This window comes from Lagenorhynchus albirostris, chromosome 15 (genome assembly GCF_949774975.1).
Source record: "Lagenorhynchus albirostris chromosome 15, mLagAlb1.1, whole genome shotgun sequence".
Lineage (NCBI taxonomy): Eukaryota > Metazoa > Chordata > Mammalia > Artiodactyla > Delphinidae > Lagenorhynchus > Lagenorhynchus albirostris.
In genome coordinates this window covers 64,837,676-64,865,648 of record NC_083109.1, presented here as the reverse complement: position 1 = coordinate 64,865,648, position 27,973 = coordinate 64,837,676, and the positions used below count along the sequence as shown (strand labels likewise).

At 36.2% G+C, this 27,973-nt stretch overlaps 1 protein-coding gene across 5 annotated transcripts; it reads right to left on the bottom strand.

Annotated features, from left to right (window-relative positions):
• Window positions 1-74: 74 nt before the first annotated feature.
• CCP110 (centriolar coiled-coil protein 110) lies at window positions 75-26,853 on the bottom strand. 5 transcript variants are annotated; one of them, XM_060122549.1, is made up of 15 exons: window positions 26,681-26,852; window positions 22,414-22,569; window positions 19,276-19,404; window positions 14,478-16,128; window positions 12,348-12,478; window positions 11,157-11,334; window positions 10,459-10,598; window positions 10,094-10,210; window positions 9,656-9,757; window positions 9,355-9,471; window positions 6,234-6,307; window positions 5,613-5,675; window positions 4,878-4,937; window positions 4,306-4,391; window positions 75-1,948 (listed from the first exon to the last, which is right to left on the bottom strand). In XM_060122549.1, the coding sequence occupies exons 2-15, from the start codon at window positions 22,552-22,554 to the stop codon at window positions 1,896-1,898; spliced, it is 3,042 nt and encodes a 1,013-aa protein (XP_059978532.1). In that variant the 5' UTR covers window positions 22,555-22,569; window positions 26,681-26,852; the 3' UTR covers window positions 75-1,895. The 5 variants fall into 5 exon arrangements, with proteins under 5 accessions (XP_059978532.1, XP_059978534.1, XP_059978533.1 ...); XM_060122551.1 differs by having other exon boundaries at window positions 12,348-12,475; XM_060122550.1 differs by lacking the exon at window positions 26,681-26,852 and adding an exon at window positions 24,938-25,070.
• Between the last annotated feature and the right edge of the window lie 1,120 nt (window positions 26,854-27,973).

Below are 27,973 nucleotides of genomic sequence, written 5' to 3'. Positions count from 1 at the left end.
CTTTTGCCTAGAAGCAAAACTAGTGAAAATTAAAGTATAAAAATAAATATAATTTACATTCATGGACATTCCACTCAAAGAAAAAATAACAAAAATAATATATATAAATAAAAATCCATTAAAAGCACAAAACAATGTCTGGCACTTTTATGAGAAAAAGCTGTGAACATTAAAAAAATTTATAAAACACACAAGCTTTTATCCTTAAAAAAAACACTCAAGTTTTGCATCCTTAATCTAAAACTAGTTTTATCTCTGAAACATACTATTTGTTGTAGCCAATTTGCATTACTGTACACAAAACTTTTAGCATCTATCTTTCATACTGGAAAGACCCACAAGATCTGAGTAAGCTGTATCCTGAGTTTTCAGAATGATAAAGCACAATTTATCATATTAAGATAATTTTGATACACTTTGCCCACAAATATAAATTGGTAACTCAGACATTTTTGACTGTGTTCTATTTCTAATTTTCTGATTCACTCATTAAATAAATGATACATCTCAATAAAGAAAATCAAGTTTACACCCAGAGTAGATTACTATTTTCTGTCTACAGCTAGATGTAAAAGTTAAATTTTAAATGGAATGGAAAATCGAAGAAAACAATCTTTATCTCGACATTCTTAAGAGAATATTGAGAATATATATATATAGTCTGCATTTTCAAAATACCAGTATCTTTTTAAAATTTAAGTTAGAAAGATTAAATGTACACATAAATGTTCCCAATTTTATGTGAGAAGCACAAAGCCCTTTTGGAGATGGCATGATAAATTAACAGTGACATTCTTTTTCATAAAATCATGTTCCCTTGGTAACACTTTTTGGTTTATATTTTAAATGATTATGTAAGTGATGAAAAACCTTAAACATTAGTGCCTCTTATGTAATGCAGACTTTAAACTAGACAGTATTATTATCCCATTTGAAAATCTGAATTTATCATATTGTATAGCCCTTTATTCTCCCCTAAATCCAGCATGCTAAAAAAAGCAGACTATGAAGAAATAAACAGACTAAATAGAAAATGTAACTGCATGCAACACGTTATTCTATTTTAAAGAAATAGATGTAATAATGCATTCATTCCTAAGCGCTACTACATTTAAGAACATTGTGCTATCTTCCCCAAATTTGTTATACCCTCCACAGAAAGATTTTATAATTTAATAGAAACGTTTCTAATAGTACTAGGGTAACATACATTATTAACATACATTAAGCCTAACATTTCTGTGAGACAACTAGTTGCTGAGAGGAATGTGTACCTATGACCAAAATGGTGATGCCCAGCTACTCCTGTGGTGAATTTTAGGTAGACCACAATCAACAGGCAAGTGTTCTATCCTATGTGGTTACACTGTAAGTCCAAGAATATGAGAGATTAATCAGAGTTTTCAAAGTTACAAAACCGGGGAAAAACATTCTTCTGCAATAATTTCCCCTCAAACAGAACAGTATCTAGTTTATCAAATTCAGCAATCAGTGTGCAGAGATTAATGAAATTTATATTTCAGAACTTATTTATAAGTTATCACACCTTTTCAATATTTTATAGAAATAAACGCAAATGTCCTTTAAGTTTACAAAAAGGTTCTCAGCGGACACCTGAGTAATAAAACAAACTTATGTTTGTGCAGGTTAAGGACAGAAATGAGCCAATTACTAAACACTAATTTGTCTTCACCTGAAACTGATATTAAGAGGAAAATTCGGTGGGGGGGATGGGATTAGCCAGGCTGACCAAAATATCCAGATGATTTTTCAGCCCTTTGGCATCACTTTGCCTGTGTAAACAGAGTCCAGAGTTAAATAAAAAGTCGTGAGCAGGGAAAATAATATGGATCCTAACCCTTCCCCCCTTTTTTATCCTAATGAATGTTGTCTTCTTAAGTTGTCGCAACATTTGGCTGCTTTCTTTGGATTTTTCCTGCATATACTCCTAAAAATAGAGCAAAACTATTATTATTTCTCAATGTTAGTTTTTCTGTAATGATACCATTTAATGAGTGCTCACTATGCACCAAGCACTGAGCTAAGCAAAACACATTATTATATTTAATCCTTATGTAAAATAATCACGAGGTCAAAATTGTTACTACTATTTTAACAATAATAAAACTGAGACATAGGAGAGTAAGTCACCTGTGTAAGTAACAGAGCTAGAAGCAGAAACTCTGAGAACCCACTTCTACCTGATTCATTGTTTTACTTAACCATTTTGCATTACTACCTCCTACTCTGCTTTAATTAGCAATTTCTGAATTTCACTATAAACTCTTAAGTCAAGCACAAGACATCAAATGAATGTTTTAAAACATATATGAGATCAGAGACTGCAATTTAGTTTCTAAAAACTATAAACAACTTTAATTGCTTTGCAGCAAACTTTAACGCCTTAGAATTGTACTTCAGTCTAAAGAATATGATAGTCTATCAACATAAAAATGAGTTTTCTATAAAATGCTTAATAAAAGGTTTGTCCTCCATGTAGGTCATATCAAAGCATAATTTCAAATTTGTTTGAAACATAATCCAAGCCATCAAAAATTTAAGGAGGAAAGAATAATCTTTTCAAAAGCAACTATGGATCCCTGTGTTGAGATTCATAGTAGAATTTTAGTCATAAGCCAAATTTTCAGTTTATGTAAAAGGATAAAATTCTTTAGTCTTTTTCAATTGTCTAAATATGCACTCACGTATAAGTAAATCTTTAGGAAAAATTAGGAAAGAATTTTTGTACTTGTTTAGATACATGTTAATTATACATGTTAATTCAAGGGTTAAGTACATTTTTATTAATAATTATGTTGCAATGCAATTAAACCACAATAGTTCTAGATACTAAACTTCATTGTACACATTAACTGCAATGACTTCCTATTCATCCTTTATACTGTTGCGTATTACTGAATAGAAACAGTAGTTGCTATTTTACTTATAGATTCACAGGTGACAAATAGTGGAGATGAAATGCATGAGAAAAGAATATGGAGAGTAGTCACTTGGGCAATAGACAACATTAGGCAAAGCAATACTAATTCCTCAATGATTTGCCAACTAGCTAGGATTTATTACAATATACAACACTAACGAGGAAAAATGGAAAATGTCTTAAAATTCCATGTAACTTCACAAGCAACAGGTCTGATGTTTAGTCTGAGTTCTTCCAAATGGTTATCTTTCAAACCAGCTGATTCTACCTCTGGAATAAGCAGGATTTTCAGCTCTGTAATCCCCTTTAAAACAACTCCATTGACTGTCACTCACAGTGAATTCCAAAAGATGACCTTTTAAATTATCCTCTATATATTCAACATTATGAATTAAACTCACTATATATACATGCAAAAGGTGAGCAATCAATTCAAAGTTGTGATCAATATCTTGTTCCCTCTTTGAACTTATGTGAATAACATGAAAAAATTTATGTTGCTTATTCCCTCCTAATTTGGAGAAAATTACTTAGTAGTAAAAGCTCTAAAATATGACTAATGGTGTATTAATGAGAAGACTAGAATTGATTAAAGATTTAATTTTAATTGCCTGGTGATTAGGTTTCTTTTAAATGTTTAGAAATCAGTCTAGTTAAAGCAAAGCATTCTGCAAGTATTTTTAATGGATCACATAATTTTTGGTGAGTTATCACAGTGTCTTAACAAAGACACCTAAAAAATATTAAAACATTAGCTTAAGGGTTTTGCATTAGCTCAACACTGAATTTGTCTTTTTGCCACCATAAATAGGATTTTAAAATACACTTTTTGGCTTAGCCCTTAAATAATTCTCAAATAATGAACATAAAGAGAAATTTAGCTCAAGCTTCTTATTGAGCAAAAGATTAAGACTTCACCCCCTCCCATTTGGCATATTCACATGTGACCTTGTGGTCAGAGAGAAATTCTTCCCCTTATGTGCAGATACAAATATTCCTGGGTGATACACTTTCCCAAAGCTGAATAGACATGCACAGATTTAGACATCAGATCATTATATTTTACTCATTTATAAAAACTTTTCTGAGTTAAGCATGTATAATTCTACAAAGTTTTCAGATTAAAAAATACATAGTGTCTCCATGGAATTTACAGAAATCAAGATTGCAACCACAGTTTCACTAAGATCTCCTGACTGCCGCAAAATACTAATACAAATGATCACTAGTAGGAATGACGGTGAATATGCCAAAATTATGGTGGCAAGGAAAGACAGTCTATCCCGCTGGTATGGCCTGGGTCATGGGGCAGCTTGTGCACGTCTTTCTATTGAATGGGTTTCAGGAATTCGTTTGCTACACACCTGAAACAGGCGCTCTGTTAGGCACTCTGCTCTGTGAAGACTTCTGTCTATTTTGCACAACCCCCTTCACTGATGTCTTAGGGGTTCTAATTGAATATAAAAAAATTAATAAGTCACTTGCGTTAAGTTCTAAATGTTCAACATTCAAAAAAAGCAACCATACTGCATCAACCGTTCAAAGCACAAATAAGCTTGAAAAGAATTAAGTCTCATGCATGTGCACAGTAAAGAAACTATACCTTTCCCTTCGTCAGGAGACTATAACCATGACTTATGCTTTGTTGGAGAAACACTTTGGTGATGTTGAACTTACTATGTGGATGTTTACATTATTTAATGAGCAAAATGGTATGAAATGAAAAGTAAAAACACGCCAACATAAGATGATAATTAAAATTTAATACACAACAGTACATCAAAGGGTTATCTTTGAACAAAACGTTAAAAGCTCTTCCTAATACTATAAAAAGATCACATTTGAAAATAGTTATCCTTTATATAAAAAGCTAATCCCTCTCAAAGCTAATCTTGATTTGAATATTTTTAAATACCCATGTGTGTTGAATTCTTACCCTTGTCTACTCAGTAGCCTATGAACAGGTGCATTCTGTCCTTGATTTGGCTGAAGGACTCTGTTGACAAGGTAAATAAAAAATTAATTCAATAGGATAAATTCAGTTTTTCCCCCACTTTCTTTCAACAGATGAAAGAAACAGTGAGGCAGAAGTCAACGATGCAACGATTTGGCCTATACATTATCACAATGCAAAACAAATTGATTAAAGTGTATTAATATAGTGCTTATTTGCTCACCAAGAGAACAAACCTCGGTTTTTTTATCAGGAAAGAGATGTCTAACACAAGTATTAATCCTTGTGCTTTTAGATAATTTATTTATGTACTTTACAGAAGGAATTTTTCCTTTCAAACATCTGAGAAACAAAACATCACTCTTGTAAGAGCAGAAAACACGTCAGAAACATTAAGCTAGCTTTCTAAGGTTTTTAAGTAAGTATCAAAGACCCCTTGGACTGCAGACTGAACTCAGGACATACGGGGCTCAAATTTCCATCAGACATAGCATGTCCTACAGAAAGCTCCAGGAACATCTGGTCTGGCACATGACCATGTATATGACCAGGTGTTACTACGGGTTCTGACTCTGTGACCCTCCACCCCAACAGGGAGAGATTTACTGATGTAAAGTAGAACAAAGCCAACAAAAAACAAGCTTGGGATTTATAAGATTTTCTTTTCCTTAAAAGTTAAAAAATAGCCTCTTACTGAGACTAAGTGATTTTTCTCACCTTGTTTCAGAAGGATTTTGCTTAACCAAAAATTTCTTATTTGGCATTCCCATTTCTGCAGCTCTAACACAATATAAAAATAAGGACACACAAATAATGTATTTAGAAAGGGGCAAAACACATGATTACAAATGTGATACAGGATGACAGAAACAAATCATCATTTCAAAGTTGGTGCACTACTGAAAGAGCTGTAATAAGCATACTAAAGACAAATTTCAAGAAAGAAGAGTTTTAATAGGATAGTTTCAGAATATTATTTGCATTAAGTTTTTCCTGCTATGAAGTCTTTAGGATATTTGAAAAAGAATATATTTAAAAGATACAAAATTAACACTGAATATAAGGATTAAGTATTTTTAAGATTACTTGATTAGCTATCAATTACACAAGTTGAATGTTGACCAATTTATTAGTTAATACATTTATCTAAAGATAAAATCAGATTTTACCACCTGATTTTAATAAAACTATTTATATAAAGGGATTTCTATCACCTCAGCTGCAGAAGTGTTAACAATTCTTTATTTCTAATTTGAATATACAAACCAACAGTTGCTTAAAATTAATTGGCTTGATAATAATTAAATTAGAATATGACAAGACATGAAAAAAACTTACTTCATGTACTTCTTCCTATCAAGAGACTTCTGTGTTGCAGCTGAAAGAGCCACTCGTGGACTTTTCATTTTATCCTTTAAAATACAAAAGTAACATAAAGCTCTAGTGGTACCAGTAATACCACTAAAGTATAGTATTGAATGATCTCAAATTGCATGGAAAAGCTTCTCTTACTGGCATTTTGAACTTTAATTTAGTCTTTACAATTGAAGCAGTCTAATTTTTTTAATTAAATAATTAAAATTATTTTTCCCAATGAAATGGTATAAATTTGGCTTTTCTTTTGCCAACCACACTAAGATCACTGATTCAAACCACAGATCTCCAACACTCTGATATACAGTTGACCCTTGAACAACACAGATTTGAACTGCACAGGTGACTTACATGCAGGTTTTTTTCCAACAAATATATTGGAAAATTTTTTGGAGATTTATGACTTTAAAAAACTCACAGATGAACCACATAACCTAGAAATATGAAAAAAAATTATGTCATGAATGCATAAAATATATGTATATACTAGTCTATCCTTACATAAGCACAAGGTGAGTGATATTTAATATAAAATTAATGTGTCAGTTTTCTTACTGTTTTATAACTGCTTTCAAAGAGTTACATTACCATTCAGTATGCAGGCCTCTCGCTCTTTCTCTCTCTCTGTGCCTCCCTCTCCCTCTCTTCTCTCTCAACTACAGCCTATCATCACAGGTATGTGGGTTTTTTTTTAATGTAACACTGTTTCCAATACTGTATTATGAATATGACAACACTGTATGCCATGATTATAACAATTTATTCCTTAGTGTACAGGCTAGGCTACTGTGAAGCAATCATATTGATTACATTAGGTTCCCATAAATCAAACATATTGCTGCTTCCTCATTATCAATGCATGAATTGTTACAACTGTAAATAAATGTGAACTTGTTTTTCACATTATCTTTTCATTTTTTTTATCTTTTCATTTTTGATGTCTAATGTTAGTAATACATGTAACATCTACAGTGTTTTGTATCATATAAGACAATATTGATGTAGGTACTTAACAGACATGATTCATCTTATAAACAGACAACATAAATTATGGTATTGATAAATACAGTACAGTACTATAAATGTATTTTCTTTATGATTTTCTTAATATTTTCTTTTCTCTAACTTATTTTAAGGATACAGTATATAATACATATAACATATAAAATATGTGTTAATTGACTGTTTATGTTATTGGTAAGACTTCTGGTCAACAGTAGACTATTAGTAGTTAAGTTGTTGGGGAGTCGGAAGTTATACTGAGATTTCTGACTGTGGGCCACCCCTAAGCCTCCACGTTGTTCAAGGATCAACTGTTTTTCAAATTAATTTGGAGCCTCTTTTCTAACTCTGATTTCCAAAAGAGGTAAAATGTACATGACAGTTTCAAGGAAATTCAATCAGGAGCAGCGGACAGTTTTTTATGAGTCATCCAAGTAATATTCAACACTTAACTCAAAAATCTAATCCCAAAAACAATATGTAATTCTTGCCAATTTCTTTTAAATTTGTCTACAGATTTAAATATTATTGGTAATCCTGGGAACTACCTGTTTTAAGAATTGTAGGATGGGGGCTTCCCTGGTGGTGCAGTGGTTGGGAGTCCGCCTGCCAATGCGGGGGACGCAGGTTTGGGCCCTGGTCCGGGAGGATCCCATGTGCCGCGGAGCAACTAGGCCCGTGCGGAGCAACTAGGCCCGTGCGCCGCAACTGTTGAGCCTGCGCTCTGGAGTCCGCGAGCCACAACTACTGAAGCCCACACACCTAGAGCCTGTGCTCCGCAACAAGAGAAGCCCCACAATGAGAAGCCCGTGCACCACAACAAAGAGTAGCCCCTGCTCGCCGCAACTAGAGAAAGCCTGTGCACAGCAATGAAGACCCAACTCAGCCAGAAATAACTAAATATTAAAAAAAAAAAAAGAATAGTAGGATGGGTGCTAAAGTCAATAAAGAATGATATTTAGTATCAATTACACCAAACCCAGAAGAACCTCAATGTGAAGTAATTATAGATAGGTCAATCAATCGATTGATCTGCCCCTGGTTCCTATTAATATTTGGTCTTTGACCCCAGTTCCTGACACAAAGCTCCTAAAACCCTTTTAATCAAATCTCCTGAGTGATAGGAGCATCTTTTGTTCTAATGCTTGATCTTTGACTTCGGTTCCTGACACTGAGCTCCTAAATCCCTTGAAATTTCCCAGGAGATAGAAGCAATTTTTTTGAACCCAGGCCCCGACAGTGAAAGCACCGAGCCTTAACCACTGGACAGCCAGGGAAATTCCCTAAAGTATCTTTTGTTCTAATAAGACAACTTTTGGTGGGCTCTGAATGAGGGCTAGTCACCAGAAAGACCAAGCACGATTACAACCTTGAAACTTTCAGCCTCACCCCCTATCCTCTGGGGACAGGACAGAGGCTAGAGATTGAGTCAATAATCAATCATGCCTACGTGATGAAGCCTCCATAAAAACCCTAAAATACACATCCACATGCTGGGAAGGTGGCACACACCCTCCACAGGACAGAAGCTCCTGCTCTCAGGACCCTTCCACACCTCGCCCTATGCATCTCTCTATCTGGCTGTTCATCTGTATCTGTTACTGTATCCTTTATTATATAATAAACCATTAAATGTAAGCAAATGTTTCCCTGAGTTCTGTGAACCATTCTAGAAAAATTTTCAAACCCGAGGAGGGAGTCATGGGAACCCCACTTTATAGCTAGTTGGTCAGAAGCAACATAATTATTAATAAAATATACTTAACCCTTGAATTAACATGTATAATTAATATGTATCTAAACAAGTACAAAAATTCTTTCCTATTTTTTCCTAAAGGTTTATTTAATGAGATTGGCATCTGAAGTGGGGGCAGTCTCATAAGACTGCCTCCTTGACATGTAGGATCTGATACTAACTCCAGGTAGATGGTATCAGAACTGAATTGAATTGTAGGACACCCAGCTGGTGTCAGAGATCTGGTGTGGGGGGAAAACCCACACATTTGGTAACAGAAATAATTTGTGAGTGTAAAAGAAATAGAGGGGTTTTTTCACTCACTAGTTTAAAAGTCATGTAACATACCATTTGCCTGAGCATTTTCTCTTTGCGAACTTCTCGATCATGATGTAGAATAGACATTCTTTCAGCTGCATCCATTACAAAGAATATGTCATGAATACCATACAGGGCAGCTCGCAACTAAGTTCGAAAGAAGAAAATATACCCATTTAAAAAGATGAGGTTAGAGGTCAGTAGTATTACGTATGCTCTTATTTAGAGAAAAAGGTTAAAGTTTTCATTGAAACCTACTTTCAGTGGTTCAGTGAAGGTAGAGAAATAAAACATTTCCATTCCCTAAGAGCCTTGAGGATACATGCATTACCTGAGCTAACACTCTTTCCTGAAGAGAAGCATCTTGTGCTGAAACACCACCTCTCTTTAATGGTGCTTCCAACTGAAAACTTCTTATGAATTCCATAGTATCCTGAAAGAAATGCTCCTTCATTTTTCTAGAAAGATTTCATGATCACTGGAGTTTCCTTTTGTTCTTTTTCTCAGTCAAAACAAAATGAAGAACACAAAACTATTACATCAGAAGTCAAACAGCACTCACTTTAAAGTGAGACAAAAAAATGCACAAATTACTTCGTTTACATATTTTAAAAAATTATCTGAATGAGATTAATCAATTTCAAAAACAGCCTATGTGACTAAAAAATGTTTGATCTGCCTAAGTTCTGAACTAATTTGTCAACTCAGCTGTCACAACACTGATAGAAACTGAGACAGAAATGTAATACAATTTACACAATCCTCTTACTTTTACAGTTTGTCGAAGTTGTTTCAGTTTATCTGTCTGCATGAGCCTACGAGTAAGAAATCCTTTTGCTACTGCAGTTACTTTGTTAAATTTTGCTTGTACTTCTGCACTGAAAACCTAGAAGAAATAAGATAGACACAACATTTTAATAATCTGAGCATTATACTCAAGATTGTTTTTCTTAATCTATTACAATGACTAAATTCTTCTATGTGTGTTTACTCTTTGTAGTTTAATCTTTAATAAAAGTTAAGCTTTTGATGTATTGCAAAATATTTATGCCTCATTTGTATAACCTAAGATAACACAGCTCTTTAGAAAAGATATAGACAGACATGCATGCATATATCTTTAAGTTTGCCCACCTGAGACCATTTAGTTTTGGCCCTTCCAAAAGGTCTTGTTACTGAGAGTTTGGTCAAGCCACTAGTTGATGATCCCCAGAGGTAGAATGGTACTTCACTTGCAGAACCAAAGCTGTGTTGTAGGGCAGAACTTGTGAAACCTTGAGAAATATACATAAAGTATTATACTTCATGTCAAATAATTAGAATACACAGAACATCCAAATAAACATGACACTCATTAAGAATAACAACTCTGAAACTGATCCATAGGAGACTTAAAATATTTATGGACTTTAAGCATATGCACCAGATGGATCTTTTCAACACAAACAGCATCTCAGGATAATTGAAGATGTGAAGATAAGCTCTTATTGGGACTGGGTAATTAGATGTAATTCAAGATCACTAAGGAGATAGCAAACTGTGTTATCACTTGAAGAATATCACCTGCTACTTGAATGAACAAAGACCAGGCTCTGAGTCAAATTTCCTGATATTTTCCTTGCTAAGGTGGCTTTTCTCGTGAACCTGCTCATTGGTCTTTGATCTGCTGCTATCACTTCATTTTTCACCAGTTTCTAAGGAGCTGGCAAATAGCATGGGTTGGATGTGGAATGACTTATAGAAAGGAGGTACAATTTTAAAGTGTGCCAAATAAAATATCTTACTATAGGATAATTTTTTCAAATGGAAATTGATTTTTTTTTAATATTTACCAGAACTATTTGAATTTGAAGAATGGAGTGAGTCCACTTGAGACAGCATTGTTTCTAGTAAACCAGAGTCACTTATCTTTCTCCATTCTAAGTCCACAGCATTGCTAATGTCCAATTCAGAGGCTTCCGCTGTAATCACCTTCTTCTCTTTTAACATTTTCTCCCGTTCTTCTATTTCCTGTAGATTAACAGTTTATTATAACATGGTAGCTCTTTTAATTACATCTCCAAATAGTATTTTAGGCTCAGCTAAAAGTATGTATGGGGCTTCCCTGGTGGCGCAGTGGTTGAGAGTCCGCCTGCCGATGCAGGGGACACGGGTTTGTGCCCCGGTCTGGGAAGATCCCACATGCCGCGAAGGCACGTGAGCTATGCGGCCAAAATAAATAAATAAATAAATGCTCTTTTAAAAAAAAAAAAGTATGTATGGTTATCAGCAAATTATTATTTATTTCAGGTTCTCCTCCCTCAAATAAAATTGACAATTTATTTAATTGATTTTAAAATGTGATAATCTTAAAACAAGTGTCCTTCCTCTTATGATATACTCTTACAGAATGCATATTTCAGCATCTACTTACAAAATACCTTTTAAAAATATTACAAATTTTGAATCAAGGATTCAATTAAGTATCCTTTTGATAAATTATGCATTTATTTTTAGATAAGGATCAAAATATTTTAATTCACATTTTGGCAATAAAAATACTCTCCATGACATGGGGAGGGGGAAGGGTAAGCTGGGACAGAGTGAGAGAGAGGCATGGACATATGTACACTACCAAATGTAAAACCAATAGCTAGTGGGAAGCAGCCGCATAGCACAGGGAGATCAGCTCAGTGCTTTGTGACCACCTAGAGGGGTGGGATAGGAGGGTAGGAGGGTGGGAGGGAGGGAGATGCAAGAGGGAAGAGATATGGGGATATGTGTATATGTATAGCTGATTCACTTTGTTATAAAGCAGAAACTAACACACCATTGTAAAGCAATTATACTCCAATAAAGATGTTAAAAAAAACCTGATAATTCCAAAGTCACTTTTTTTTAAATCCAAACAAAAAAAACCTCTCCATGTATGAAAATCAATAACCCCCTTAGATTAAGATACACAAGGGTAACAATTGTAAGTGTCCTATACATGACCAAAACTCCACTCACCAGCCCTATATCCCTACATTTTAATTCCTCACCTTTTGCAGTCTCTCCTGTTCCCTTTCCTGCTCAGCTATGAGTAGCGATAACTGCTGGGCGTGCTGCTCTTCTAGTCTCTTCCGCATTTCTTCGAAAGCTAACATCTTGCTTTTTAATATCTCCTCACCTTCTGAAAAGAAACATGTCCCCTCAAATTTAGAAAATTTAGTAATATCTGATGTTTTATAACATCAATTTAAATTACGCTTCTGACCAGAGAGTATTCCTGGATCTGACCCAGTACAATCAAGATACAGCCAGGTCCCCACTTTGAATCACATTCTCTTTTGCCCTCCTCTCATTTCATGCTACTAAAGGTCTGTATCTCATCACCCTAACCCACTCGTTCGACAGATCCCATCATGATCTGAACTGATGAAGCCAAGACTATGTGTTCCATCCAATTCTCTTTACTCCAATTAACTTCACAATGTGGTTCTCATGTGCATCTCACCTCCATTTATTTTCTTCACTCCTGTCCTTCTCCAGGGTCTCTGGTATTGTAGCTTCTACTTTTGCTTTGTTTTACTTTTTTAAAATAAATGTTGCTTTGACAGTATAAAGCTACTCAGCTTGAGGCTCCAAAAAAGACTGGATATTAAAATTCTAGATATTTTAATTACTAACTAAAAAATTTATTAAATCAGTATGACTATGCAACTTACTGAATAGAAAGTGGTGTGACACTTTGAAATGTTGAAATATCAAGTATTACACAGATGTAGCACATAGATATTTAGGAATCCATTATAATTCAACTAAATTCAAAGAATCCTTCTTTCCAAATACACAGTCAATGATTTTCATTGAAGATAAGCGCATTATAGTTGTCCTACCTGCCATGGTATTCTGATAATTTGTTCCTAAATACATTTTATTCAGCTACAACAATATGCAGTTGTTCACGTGCAATTTTTTTATAGGCGGGGGAGGGGGGACTGGAAAAGCAGTTGAATTGTAACGTTCAGCAAGAAAGGAAAAAGGCCCTCCACTCGACCACTCAGCCAACAACTGGAGTCCATTCAGCTCTACCTTAAAAACTTTATAAATGAGTGCCTGTCCAGGGGATCCCTCTCTGGGAGGTGTGCCCGAGGCAGGCAGCCAAGCTACGGGCAGCTCTCGGCACGATGCACTGCCGCCCTTGCCCACTCTGATAGCAAGCCGGCTGCCTCCATGCCTGGCCTCATCTCACAGGCACCGGCCTTCCTCTTGTGAAAGCACTGCCAGAACTGCCACTTGGTCAGTCTGTGTACTTTAGGTATTCACCGAGACAGCTTCTAGCCTGCTGTGTCATCTACTTGGAGAAGCCAAGCTGGCTCCTCAGATATCAACTGTTTTTATTAGAGTGCTTATAAAGTCGCACAGGTGTTACGTAGTCTGCCCCAACCCAACCCTATTTTTCCTATAAACCTTGTTACTTTTAGTGTGCAATTTTACAGAATACGAAGTTTTTTTCAGGAGGATGCATATCACACTAGAGTTGAAATGTCTGTGTCTAAAAACATAATTTACTTGATTTATATGTCTTCCACATCAGTAATGAAGAACTATGAGCCATGACAACAAAGTAAGGAGTAATAAAGAAGACATGTTTTAACAAGTTACTGTTAATATAACACTAGACGCAACAGAAATTTGAAATAATTTTCATTAATAAAGACACCACTCTTGAAACACTACTCACAGAGCCTTATTTGTGATATCTTCTCTAATAATTTAGTGTTAAAGTGTTTACTAAAGGGCCAACTACATGAAGATCTCATTACAAATGAAAGGGCAAACTGATGAAAATATTAGAAACCACAGTCCAAAGGAAGACATCATAGCAATATACTGGATTAAAACTATGAGTGATGTTTCATGCAAGAACTTTTTCCTCCAGTCATTAACAATATTCTCTATAATACCAAGTGGATTGTGAAAGATTCATAATCTAAATAGGAAAATCCTTTAAGAAAGCCTATCAAATGGCAGTAAACTGTAGCTAGTGATGCTCTCTGATAAATGAACAGATGAAGACAATTATAATTATTCTGCAATTATTATGACAATTATTAATTATCAATTAAAGGTATTAAATAGAGATGCCACCTGCTTGGCAGATATTAAACACTTCGAAGCTTTCTTACCTTTTGAACTACTTTCTAACATTTTATTCTTGTTGATGTAGACAGACCCCTTAGAGTATCTTTTTTCTGGCAAATGTTGCCTTTCCTGTTCAGCTATTCCAGTTGTTATGACATAAGGCCAGTTTTCTTTTTGCAAATTATCAATATCTAAATCAAGTCTCCGTTTAACTTTCTCAAAACTGTCATCCAAAAATTGTTCATTTCCACAGGACACTGCAGGGGTGTCCATACGCTGTCTGGTATTCTGGTTTTGCATCAGTAAAGGAGATGGGTTTTTTACGTCGTAAGACTTATTCAGTCCCATTTGGAAATTGCAGGAGTTTTTCTCTAACGCATTGGCTGACTTGAGTCCACTCACAGTTCCAAAGTTTTGACTCACTATACATTGACTGGTGGCATATGGCTCACGCAATCTTTCCACTGCAGTACATGTACTGTCCATTTTCTGTGGTCCTCTCCCATCAGATGTTAACTGACCTTCCGTGATAGCAAGTCCATGAATAACTTTATTTTCTAATTGACTTCCTGAAGACTGACATACCTGATTTGATTTACCTAAAACCATTTCCTGTATGGCTTCAGATGTATTTTTACTGACATAAACCTTGCTTGAACAAACTCCTGCTAAATCAATTGGTAACTCTGGCACAGTTTCAGGTACATTTGTTTTTTCATCAGTTTCTTGAACAACTAAGTCTACTGCCTGTTCTTTTCCTTTAGGACTTAATTCACAAGCATTTATTGGGTTATTTATAAGTATATGACATGCTGATGATGGCCTAGAACACCTTCGATGCATTTTAGGACTTAGGCTTGGCTCTGGGCTAGGTAATTTGGCATATGAACCAGTAAGACTTTTGATAACATTATTTTCAGTAACAAAAGTGGGAATGCGTTTAAAATCAGAATCAGGCTCTAAAACAGTAGAATGGCCAGTTGGTATAGGTATGTCCACTTTAGAAAAGCTACCTAAAATGGACGTATTCACGCTGCTTGCTTGAGTGGAAGCACCTTGGAGAAGAACATTTGATTTATTAAGGCTTGGTTTGTCAGGAATAACTGAACCACAGTGCCTGCCCGTCAACTGGGCCTTCTCCTTTTCACAGTCAGTCACTTTGACAGCATCATTTTCTTTGTCTGAATAACTCTCACTAACACTCCTCTTTGCACTACTTCTCAGACTGTGTCTAGATTGCTCTCTTTCTATATATTCCTTTGACTTTTTCATCAGCTTCTGAAGACTCATTATGTAGGGATCGGGAGTAACTTCCCCCAGAAGTGACGGATCTTGTTCTTCATTTGTTGGAAAGAGACCACCAGAAATAAGTAGCTCTTGTGCAGCTGCTGAGGAGGTCTTTAGAGAAGCTTCGTTTTCTGCGTGGCTAATATTTGAACTATCACATTGCTTCAGATAATTGAATTCTTCTGAGTCCCTAGCTAAGTCTACCCCATTAGATTTAAATTGGTCCTCAGTATTCAATGGCAAAATTCCAGTTATCTTTTCAAACTTTGCTAAAGTAGAGTGTTCAGTAGGGCTTGGCAAGATATTTGGAAGTGTAGCAGGAACATTCAAGTTTCTGACTTCTGAATTAGAGTAAACTGTTTCAGTCTCCCACTGATCAAAATCACAGGCATTAGGTGCTTTTCTAACCTGAAAAAGGAAATTTAAAAATTATTATTTCCAGGAATTCCCTGGTGGTCCATTGGTTAGGATTCCGTACTTCCACTGCACGGGGCACAGGTTCGATCCCTGCTTGGGGAACTAATTTCACATGCTGTGTGGCTCAGCCAATAAATAAATAAATAAACAAATAAAAATAAATTTAAGAAATAAAAAGCAATATTTCCTGACTACACAAGAAGCCTTTGATTTCATTGTTTTCTAAAGTGCAACTGAAACTGAAGATTCAGAGTTCTAATATTTGAAAACACAAATAAAAACTCAGATGACCTTTTCTATGGTATTCTATATCACATGGAGCTCAAATTACTATAAAAAGCATCTACTGGTCATCCTGGCCTATTTATTAACAGATTAAAAGAGAATTCCCTCACGGTCCAGTGGTTAAGACTCCGCACTTCCACTGCAGGGAGTGCGGGTTCAGTCCCTGGTCGGGGAACTAAGATCCCACATGCCGCCAGGTGCGGCCAAAAAGAAAGAAAGAAAGAGGGGATTCCCTGGTGGCGCAGTGGTTAAGAGTCAGCCTGCCGATGCAGGGGACATGGGTTTGTGCCCCGGTCCGGGGGGATCCCGCATGCCGTGGAGCGGCTGGGCCCATGAGCCATGGCCGCTGAGCCTGCGCGTCCGGAGCCTGTGCTCTGCAATGGGAGAGGCCACAACAGTGAGAGGCCCGCGTACCGCAAAAAAAAAAAAAAAAAAGAAAGAAAGAAAAGAAAAAAGTCACTTATCTAATCTGATACAAATATGAACATATGTGCATATATACACACACACATATATATTCATATACTCATGTGCAATTTAATCTTGGAATAGAAGCATTTTCCTCAACTTTCTTCTGGTTATATGTTATAACATCACCAACTGCTCCTCCTATGAGAACTGTCATCTAGGGATAATAATGTGTAAAATAAATAGCAAGTAATTAAATTTCTTACATAGATGATTCCTCTTTAACAAGGACTAACTTGCCCAGGACACTGATTAAGCAAAAAAATAATTCAGTACCAAGACTCCTGCCTCCCATATGCTTACTCCAAATTTTAACTAAAATCCTTCTATATGATGAGACAAATTTGTGGTAAATGAAAGGTCAGCCATCTAGCTTAATACTTAAAAAATAAGAAAAACTTCAACTTAAAACCTGATTAAGGCAAGTTTCAATTTGATTAGCTGGATGATCATTTAAACCAGCAACGTGGGGGCTTCCCTGGTGGCGCAGTGGTTGAGAATCTGCCTGCCAATGCAGGGGACATGGGTTCGAGCCCTGGTCTGGGAGGATCCCACATGCCGCGGAGCTCCGAAACAGGAGAGGCCGCAACAGTGAGAGGCCCGCGCACCGCGATGAAGAGTGGCCCCCGCTCGCCGCACCTAGAGAAAGCCCTCGCACAGAAACGAAGACCCAACACAGCCAAAAATAAATAAATAAATTTATAAAAAATAAAAAAATAAAATAAAACAGCAACCTGTTAATGAGTTTTTGAACAAGCAAAATAAGTTAAAAATTTAATAAAGATGAAAACAATTGTATACACAAAAGATCCAACAGAAAACAATAAAATTACATTTTGTATGTAAATAATTCGACTTTGCAAAAGAACAAAAAGTGAACTAGGATGTTTTCTAAACATTATACAAGCATATATGAAACTGGCAGAAATCATTATCATATTATCATATGAATACACTCCAGAATCCTGAATTTTAAAAGATTTTTAGGTTGTTTTGTATGTGTTTTTTTTCTTAGGCAATATGGCACTCCTATTTTACCTTACAAATCCCAAGATATGTAATGATTTCCAGGTACTACACAATAAACAGTACAACAAGATCTACTTGGTCACAACCTCACGATCAAAATAAAACAAAAGGGATACATACTCATGACACATGTTCGCAGGTTTAAGTAAAATAAATTATTTCCTCAAAATAGCTAAACATTTCATATTTGTGATATTCAGCAGCCATGCTTTTTGTACGTCACTAAAAAAGTCTTTGGTTAGACAATTTAAATAACAACAACAACAAAACCTATCAGAATCATCAGGTAAAACAGACCTTAGAAATCTATTTGTATTATATAAAATTTCTCTATCTGAATAATTAATTCATTACTCTATAGTTCAACATTGTACACGTTCTATTAAGCAGAGAAAGTCTTTAAACTCAACAACAAACTCATTAGTAGTATATTTGATATATTCCCTCAGTGGACCAAGAATGATATGCCATTTTTGTTCCAATAATAGGAAATATCTAATAAATTAAAAACCTACCTTTATTGTGCTACTCACTACATTTTATAAACTCAATATGAGCAGTAATTATACTTTACAAATTAAAATCTACTACCCACAGAGAAATGAAGGTAGTAGTTAGTGGGAAATATCCTAAGGGTCATTGTACATAAATCATCTAGTATGAATTACACAAACCACAAACCCCTAGGATTATAAAAAAAATTAAAAGATGTAACCAGCGAAACAGGGTTATATAAGGCAGAAATTATTTGTTTTATCTAATTCACTGTTTTTAGTATGAAATGATCCAGACCTTAAAACACATTGTTTATACAAATTTAAATTAAATAAAAATCATTGCAAAGGTATAGATGTGTTGTTTAAAAAGTTTCAATTTGTATCTAAGATGCATCTAGGCAATTCTATCATCTAATCTAAATTGCATTTGTGTATCTAAGAGCAGAATTTTCACCAGAAAAAAAAATGGGGGACAGTTATTTACTTTAGCAGAGAATGAGAATAAGGTCATTGAGTCAATAGTCTGATTAGTTCAGAGGTAAACTACAATGGCCAATTCTATCATTTTGTCACTGAGAATTCAATGTTTTTAGAGTCATAAGACATAGACAACAAGCAATTATACTCAGTGTATGGGTCCATTGTCTAAGTACCCTCTGATTCAAGTACTGAGCACCACTAACAAGCAAGTGAATTTTCTTTGGAGTAACTGAAATGGAATATCACAAATTATGAAGATTCTCAAGCTTAACAGTATATTGGTAATTAACTACTAAGGCAAATTTATTTCTGAAAAATTATCATCAATGCTTAATTCATGATTTCTTAATTATAATTTAAAAGAGCTTAAATTACACACCTGAACATTTTCAAGAATCTCCTGGACACGTGTCAGTAAAGCTCTATTCCTGTTAACCTGCTTTCTTCCTTCTACATCAAGTGCTTTCTGCTTTTCTTGTTGCATTTCCTTTCTTTTCTCAATATTAAGCTGAAAAACATCATAAATATGTAATTATTTCTCATAAATGTAAAAATATCATAAAATCAGGTAGTTTTGAACCAGAATGATTAAAAATGTGTGCAACAGGTAAAACTAACTATAGTGAAAGAAATCTGAACAGTGGTTGGGGGTGATGACTGGAATGGAGCATATGAAATTTTTCTGTGGTCATGAAAATGTTGTGTGGGTGTGAGTTATAAATGGATGCCATATATCAGAACTCATGGGACTGCTTTTTTTGCTTTTTTTTTTTTTTGGTCGCACTGTGTGGCATATGTGATCTTAGTTCCCTGACCAGGGATTGAACCCATGCCCCGTGAATTGGGAGCACGGAGTCTTAACCACTAGGCCACCAGGGAAATCCCCAGCATTCACGGAACTTTAACACTTAAGATCTGTGCATTTTACTGTAAGTAATTATTCTCAATTGAAAAAAAAAGTTGAAAGAAAAAAAAACTCTTCACTTATCAAATGCTCTGAAATGAAAGATAAAATTAACCCTATTGGCTACTGTTGAGATTTTCCTTTGGTAATGTCTTACTTCACTGGTTCAGTTAAGATTCTTCAGTTTCTAATCCTCTAATCAGTATACAATTCACCTCTTTGCTACCTCAAGAAAATGTCCAAAGGTTTAATGATATAAGAAACAGATAATGTTTTATTTGCCTACAAAATCAGAACACATATTTGGCTCCACTTCATTGTAACCTCCAATAAAAATGTAATGTATTGAAAAAATTGAAGGCGTCCAAGCATTATTTTTTTGTGTGTGGATTTAAGTCTTTATTATTAAGTCCTGGGAAGTTTAGTCACTATGTTAAGGAGTCAAGACTTATTTTAGATTTATGCAAATAGAAAACATGTCATAAAAAATTATTTCAAAGTTGCAGTATTTGACTATCAAATACAACCTAAAATCATGGATTAAGGTCCATAAGCATTAGATTTTGTTTATAAATAAGTAACTGATGAAGTCGTAGACCTTACACAACAAGGCCCAGACATTTTAGCCTATATTAAACTAATCAAGCAATATTTCATCAAGTAGCTGATAAAAATGTTTTAAAATCTTTTCTTATTTGCATGGTACCAAAGAATCATTCCAGTTTACTTGCTAATCGAAAAGAGAAAAGAAAATGTATACCTTTAGAGTCATATGGCAGTCACCACTGTAGAAGCAAGTGTTCAAACTACACATTACTAATAGACAAACAACTACACATTATGTAACTTCTGATTTAATTTAATATGAAGTACATGGCATCATCTCCAAAGAATTCTTGCTAAAAATGTTTAACCTGACTCTAACCAAACTATTAGGCTAATTTCCAGTTTATAGGAACTACAGGGACTAGAGGGTAAGTTAAATGTCACCATGAGGAAACAATTAGACAAATCCAAAATAGAAGGCATTCTGTAAGAGTTCTTTAAAAATTTACTATCATAAAGAACAATTTTTTAAAGAAATTAAGGAACTGTTCTACGTCAAAGACATTAAAAAACATAACAAGTGAAAAAAAAAAAAAACATAACAAGTGAATGCTATTTGTGAACTCTGACTGGATCCAGACAATAAAAAAGTTATAAAAGACATTTTGAGCACAAATAGAGAAATCTGAATATAAACAGAATATTAGATGCTATTAAAATTATTATTAATTTTCGTAAAGTGTGATACGATATTGGAGTTTTATGTAGGAGAGTATCCTTATTTTTAGAAACTGTATACCAAAATATTTAGGGGAGAAGTGTCATGTATCTGTAATTTTCAAATGGCTCATCAATAAAACAAAAAAAGTTTTAAATAAAGCAAATAACGCAATAAAGTGAAGACAGCAAAAATGTTAAAAATTGTTGAATCTAAATGGTAGATATGTGGGTAGTCACTGAACTATCCTTTCAACTTTTCTGTATGGTTGAAAATTTCATTACAAAAAGTTGACAGAAAATATGGACCTTTTAAATCCTGCTATACAAAAAAGAAATAAATTTAAAACTCTCTTTCAGTAATATTTTCTGATTTGAAATAACGTCACATACATTTATAAAATATTCAATCAGTATCAAAGGGAAACACGATGAAAAGTGCGTCTTCCCTCTCATCTGATATTCCCTCACTCCTCCCCAGAGAAAGAAGATAACAGTCTTATTTAAAAACCCAAATAGTTAGCATATATTGAGTACCTACTATGATCTAGGTAGTGTTCTAAGCATTTTAAATGTATTAGTTCGTTTTCCTCAAAACAGCCCAATGAGATAGGCACTATTTTTTAGCCTCATTTAACAGATAAAGAAAATGGACCTGCAAGTTCACACAGCAGGTAAGTGGCAGAGCAATAATCTGAATCCAGGCCAGAAGGATCCAGAGCCAGGCTTTAACTACTACTCTATACTGCCTCTGAGAGCATGCTGTGTCCAGTGATTTACAGCAGCTTGTGAAGATCCTTCCATGCCCACACATTAAGATCTACTGTACTCATTTTAATGAGTCTATAAAGTGGACCAGTTAGTTAAACTAGTCCATTATTAATGGACATTTAAGTTGTTTATCAATCTTTTGCTCTTTTAAACAATGCTCCTATAACCTTACACATACTTCTTCAGGCACATGGATGAGTATAATTGTAAGATATTCCCCAAAACAGAATTGCTGAGTCAAAGGTTACATACACTTTTAAATTCTGATAAACACTACCGAACTGCTCATCAAAAAATAAAATCAACCGATTCTCTCAGCAAAAGTGCATTTTAAGTGCCTCCTCCCCACAAGCTAAGAAATACTAGGTCCTATCAGATCGTTGCCAATCAAATGTTAAAAAAAAAAAAGCAAAAAACAAACAAAAAAAACCAACCGCTAACTCATTTGCATTTCTTTACTTATGAAAAGGGTCAGGCATCTTTTTGATATTTATAAGCCAGCCTTTCTTTTGTTTTTCTGTGAACTACCTTAGTGGTTCACTATAGAAAAAAAGATTATTTAAAATCAAAAACATTTACCAGTGGAGAAAGCACAGCCACTCCATGGAAGCGAATAAGTGAGATGCTTTCAGACTGGACAGGTAGAAAGCTCTCTGTGGCTAGTGATGCTTCTTGGATTCTGGCAAGAATTTTCTCACAGAACTTCTCATACTCTTCCATCTTCCCACAATCACACTACAAGAGAGAAAAAAAGCCATTTTTAATGTGCTGACAAAAACAGATCTTAATTTATTTGGCAAATTTGTAGGGCATTGAAATATTCCTAGAATTCACAATTCCTAGAACTGGCTTTCCCAGAATTGTTTCACTGATCAGGAGCTAATTCTTGGCTATAGGAAAGCACCTCAAGACCCTGCCCAGTCAAGCCTTGCTTCATATATTAAATATTTCTGAAAATTTGTACATAATCAATCTTTAAATGTGATTAGTTTAGAAAAGTACTAAGAACTCAGCAATGAAACCTTCTGAAAGGAAACAAAGTTCTATACAACCTAACTAACTTCAGTTGTAAAACATAATATTATCTTTTCTTCAGGAGGATTTATCTACACATCACAAGGAAAACTAAATAGGACTTCCCTGGTGGCGAAGTGATTAAGAATCCGTCTGCCAATGCAGGGGACACAGGTTCGAGCCCTGGTCCGGGAAGATCCCACATGCCGCAGATCAACTAAGCCCATACACCACAACTATTGAGTCTGTGCTCTAGAGCCCGCAAGCCACAACTACTGAGCCCGCGTGCCTAGAGCCTGCGCTCTGCAACAAGAGGAAGCCACCACAATGAAAAGCCTGCGCACCCAACGAAGAGTAGCCCCCGCTCGCCACAGCTAGAGAAAGCCCGCACACGGCAACAAAGACCCAATGCAGTCAAAATAAATAAATAAGAAAGAAATCTAAGCACAAAAATGTGTACCACGGTTTATTTAAAAAAAAAAAAAAAACCTAAATAATACAAAGGTTGGAATGCTTTTGTAGCCAAAAAAAGAGACAAAAGGGCTAGTTAAATAAGAACTGGTATTTACTTTTAAAAGTTCTTTTTTCTATCATGGAGTCCAAAGTCTATTACTTGCATATCTTAAGAATATAATTTGACTCCATGGTAACTGAGCAAATCAGTCGGAAGTGGAAAACAGAATCTACTGGCTCTCATATTAATTCACTTTACTGTTAAAAAGTGGAACCATCACCAAACCACTTAAAATAATCAGTCCAGTAATTTCACAATTTCTGGGAACCTGTGATGGTGGCTATGAAAATACAAGGTAAAAGGAAGGGTTAGATACCAAATTCATTCATGTAGCAAGTGTTAAATATTTGATTGCCTGTTTCCATAGCATTATGTCTGGCATTGTTTCCTTTAAATAAACAAGGGAAAGGGAAAGGGAAAGAGGGATATCACTGGACACATAACCAACAACGATATGATCTGTGAAAACAGAAAAAATAATACAATAATGCTTCTTTAAGTGTTCATTTTAAAACAATTAATTAACAAATAAAAAAAGAGAGAGGGAAGGGAAATTCAGTTCATGACGTGGGATATGCAAACATGAAACAAGATACAATACGATACTGCCCTAAGCCTCAAGATACTTAAAAATTTAGTACGCTAACGTATCAGGGACAAATAATATCACAGTTAGAAATGAAGAAAAATCATATTCAAAATTATGATTAGATTATGAAAAAAGATATATTGCTACTTTTGACCAACTGGTAGTCTTATTAATAGCAAGACTTCCTCCTACCATCCCATCAATTCTAATTATTTCTACATTCATTTATGCAAACTGAGAGTTTAATTTCAAAGAAATGGTTCTCTAGAGTGTAAATGAGATTATTTTGCAAACTTATATTCATAAGACAAGCAAAAGTAAAAAACAAAACATAACACCTTAACTGCATGATAACCATAGCAAGGCCTCCTTTTTTAATCTAGACTTCAACCCACATTATGATATCTTAATAATCAAAATAGGCATAAGCTAAGATATGAGAAATTCGAATGACCCCATTTCTACTAAAATACTTCAAAAGATTTTTTAACACAACCCATGCATCCAGCATTACAAGAAACCAAAACAGATTACTCATACAATTAATGTAATATACTTCCAATGGACACACAAGCAAAGAATGGAAGGTCTGGGAAATTTAAGGAAATAAAATATCTTTATGGCAAAGTTCTATATTTCTTTCAACAACATCATATAAAAAATATGCCTCATTGCTTCAGAAAGTTAAATTCACATCCCTTAAACAGTATATGTTTGTCATACATATTGCAGACATACAGCAATATATTATTATTACAGCATAACTTATAGCCTATAATAAGGTATTAAACATCCAAATACAAGTCTAATATGATGATTATGGAAATTACCAAGTGACCCTACAGCATGACTGGATCATTCTCATCCTTTAGTCTCAGCTTGGAGGTCTCCTCTTCTGAGGCCGTCCCTGATTATCCCAACTAAATTAACCCTGTGTCATTCACTATCACACTACCCTGCTGTTTCCCAATTTTCATAGCACTTACCACTATCTGAAATTATCTTGTTTATTTCCTTGGTTTTTGTCTTTCTTCCTCCACCAAAATGTAAGCTCCATAAGCACAGGTACCTTCTCAGTCTTGCTCACCACTGAATCCCCATTACATAGGACAGTGTCTGTACACAGTAGGCACTTCATAAAAATACTGAATAAATAAATTAGGATAATTAGCTCAAACAATAATGTAAACCAGAAAAAAGAAGACAGTGGACTACACAGCAAAGAAGCTAGCAAGGAAGAATGGAATTTTGAGAATGACTGTTTCATAGATGACCCTTTTCTCAGAGAAACTGGTACCTCTAAACTGCAAGGGCAACCATTTAAAAAGCGAGTGTCTGTATCTTATATGATTAAGCAAGAGGGCACTTCGCTTCTCAGGCCACAATTACCCCTGTCAGAAGGGTTTTTTTAAGGGAGCCTTGACTACAAGGCCACTCCAACCACAAATCTGCAGCCCCATACTTTACCAGCAGGCATTACTGGTCCACTTGAATTAATAATTTGTTGGCTGCATCAAGTTCAGACATGCCCTGTCTTCTCCATTTAGACGATGATCCTTCCCCAAATAAGCCTCTTTGCAAACTCCATAGACTCATGATTCTGCTACCTACTCCTCACCAGTGCTCTATCAGAAATGTCACTGAAGGGAATGGTAAAAGTAACACAGAACACATCTTGCCTTGTTGTCAGTTGTTAGCTGGTTGTTTACCCATCAGTCATCCTAAAAACAAACTTCCTGTAGAGGCAATAAAGGGGAAGGTTCTTATTCAGGCACACACACTAGCTGTATGTTCTTGGCAATTCACTTACCATCTCTGTCTCAGTTTCCTCATTTGTAAAACGGGGATAATCAAGAGTACCTATCTCAAAGAGATTCTGTGAGGATTCATTAGTATACTGTAGGATATGCAGAAAGCATCAATAAATGGGAGCGACTTTTATTTCGAAGAGGATGATGATGACTATGATTTTTTTCACTAGTTTATGAACTCCTGGAGGGTAGCGACGGTTCTTGGTTCCTGGTAAGATTCAATTTAACTTAAAAACGTGGAAAGGGGGACAACAGCTTCCTCATTTTGCTGTGTCCAGACCCCTCCCCACTAAATCAATCTCTAGGCGCCTGCCATTTGCCTAAACTGGGGGGTAGGGAACTGGGATTATAACCAGATAGAAGCAAAGGGTGGGAAACACCCAGTAGCATCATGGGTAATAAAGAGAATTTCCTTTTTTTCTTCATGCTTCTGCCCCCAGAGAATCGCAAAGGCAGAGTAAACAGCGCTCCTAGGGTCTTTGCTTGGTGGTAACTGCCGTTCAGAAATGGCCAGGGCACACCCTGGGGATGCTCCCCTAGCCAGAAAAAAAAAAGGCCCAACCACTTTTATCAACAGGAGGTGGTTCCTCGGGTCTGGCCCGAGTTTATTTACTGTGGACCCTCTGCCCTCACCCTAGCGCCCCAAGCCCACCTCCCCCAACTCCTCTGATAAGGCTCCATCCCGAACACCCGCCAGACGGTGCCAGCATCTGAGCATCACCTCCGCGCCCGGTGCCGCCGGCCCCCGGGATATCCGCCTCCGCCCACCCGGAGCCTTCCCAGAGGCTCGAGGCCCAAGAGCCCGGCACCTTCGCTCGGGTTCCGTGCAGAGCCCGCCCTCAGATAGCGCGCCAATTCCGCCCGCCCTGCGGCCTCGCAGCCGGACCCGCTGAGTCAAGGCCCCTCTCACGCACACACCTGTTCTCCCACGGCCACGGCAGCTTTCCTCTCCTCGCTCCGGGCCTTGGCAGGAAACAAACTGCTCAATTGGTACTGACTGAGAGCAGCTCCATCCACCGCCGCCTCCTCCTCCTCCTCCCCGCCATATTACGGTGCTCAGGCGGCAACGCGGGCTCCTGGCAACCGCCGCCGCCGCCGCTGCCGCCGCCGTCCGGACTCCACCTCTTAGGGCCGGCACTTCCGGTGGTTGCTTCCGGGCCGTTGGACTGGTTGGGCCTCCATAAAACTACAATCCCCGAGGTGCTTTGCGCGCCTGGGTACACGTCCAGGCCCAGCGATGGAGGGCGTTGTACTTGAGGGAGGCGCGGTGCAAGCTGGGAGGCGTAGTCTTCACTGCAGGCTCGCAAATCTTATTTCATTAAGAACGCTCCTCAGGTCTGAAGCCCTCTGAAATATTCCTTGAAACTGCTATTTTTCACTTACCGGTATAGAGGAACTTCTTTATGTATAATCGTTTTAATACATACAACGGTCACCAAAATTTTTTTCTCTGTCAATAAAAAATTACTGAATCCTAGATGCCAACTCTAAGCTTCAACACATCCATACCCGCTTGCAAATCAGTGGGAAAATAGCTCCAAGAAAGGTAGTTAACAGGTCCAAGATGGCAGGAAAAGCTCAGAATGTTTTGCCAAAGTTCTCTATCGAAACATGTTACCAGCTTTTTGTCAACTGAAAAAAAAAAAAGCACAACATAAGAGTTGTGAGTTAAGTTTTATTTGGGGCAAAATGAGGGCTATAGGCCAGGAGACAGCATTTCGGATAGCTCTGAGAAACTACTCTGAAGAGGAAGGGGGGAAGGCCAGTGTTATATATGGTTTTAGTGAAGGGGGATCCGTGCAATCAAGCACACATTTTGGCAAAGGCTTGCTGCTAGTCACAGGAGCAGATGTCACTGTTAATGATTTTAGTGCTTTCCTAGATATGAGGAGATGCAAGAATTGGGCTCATAAAATCTTCCGAGAATATCTAACTATCTCCCTGAACTCCTTTCAGGGTGTGTTGAAGGTCAGTGGCTGCAGTGGCTAGTAACTTAATCCTTGTAGAGGCAGATGGCAACTGCCAGCTTTTTGTGGGCATTTCCAAAATATGATTTAGCAGCTAGCCACTTTCCATTTCCTAAATCGGCTTTACTTTCTGCCTCTCTTACTGACCCTCTTTCCCGTGCCTATTTTTTCATATGTAAAATAAGATTTTCAAAAGTGCCTATCACAAGGTCGGTTGCGAGGAACAACTGAGATAATTCTTGCA

Excerpts from the sequence above, each read along its gene's own strand:
- CCP110 (XM_060122549.1), bottom strand. The coding sequence starts at position 22,554 with ATGGAAGAGTATGAGAAGTTCTGTGAGAAAATTCTTGCCAGAATCCAA. Across the intron at positions 16,129-19,275 it reads AGATTCTTGAAAATGTTCAG|GTTAGAAAAGCACCTAATGC; the intron begins GTGTGTAATTTA and ends TTCCTTTTTCAG. Across the intron at positions 9,758-10,093 it reads AACTTCGACAAACTGTAAAA|GATACTATGGAATTCATAAG; the intron begins GTAAGAGGATTG and ends CATTTCTTTCAG.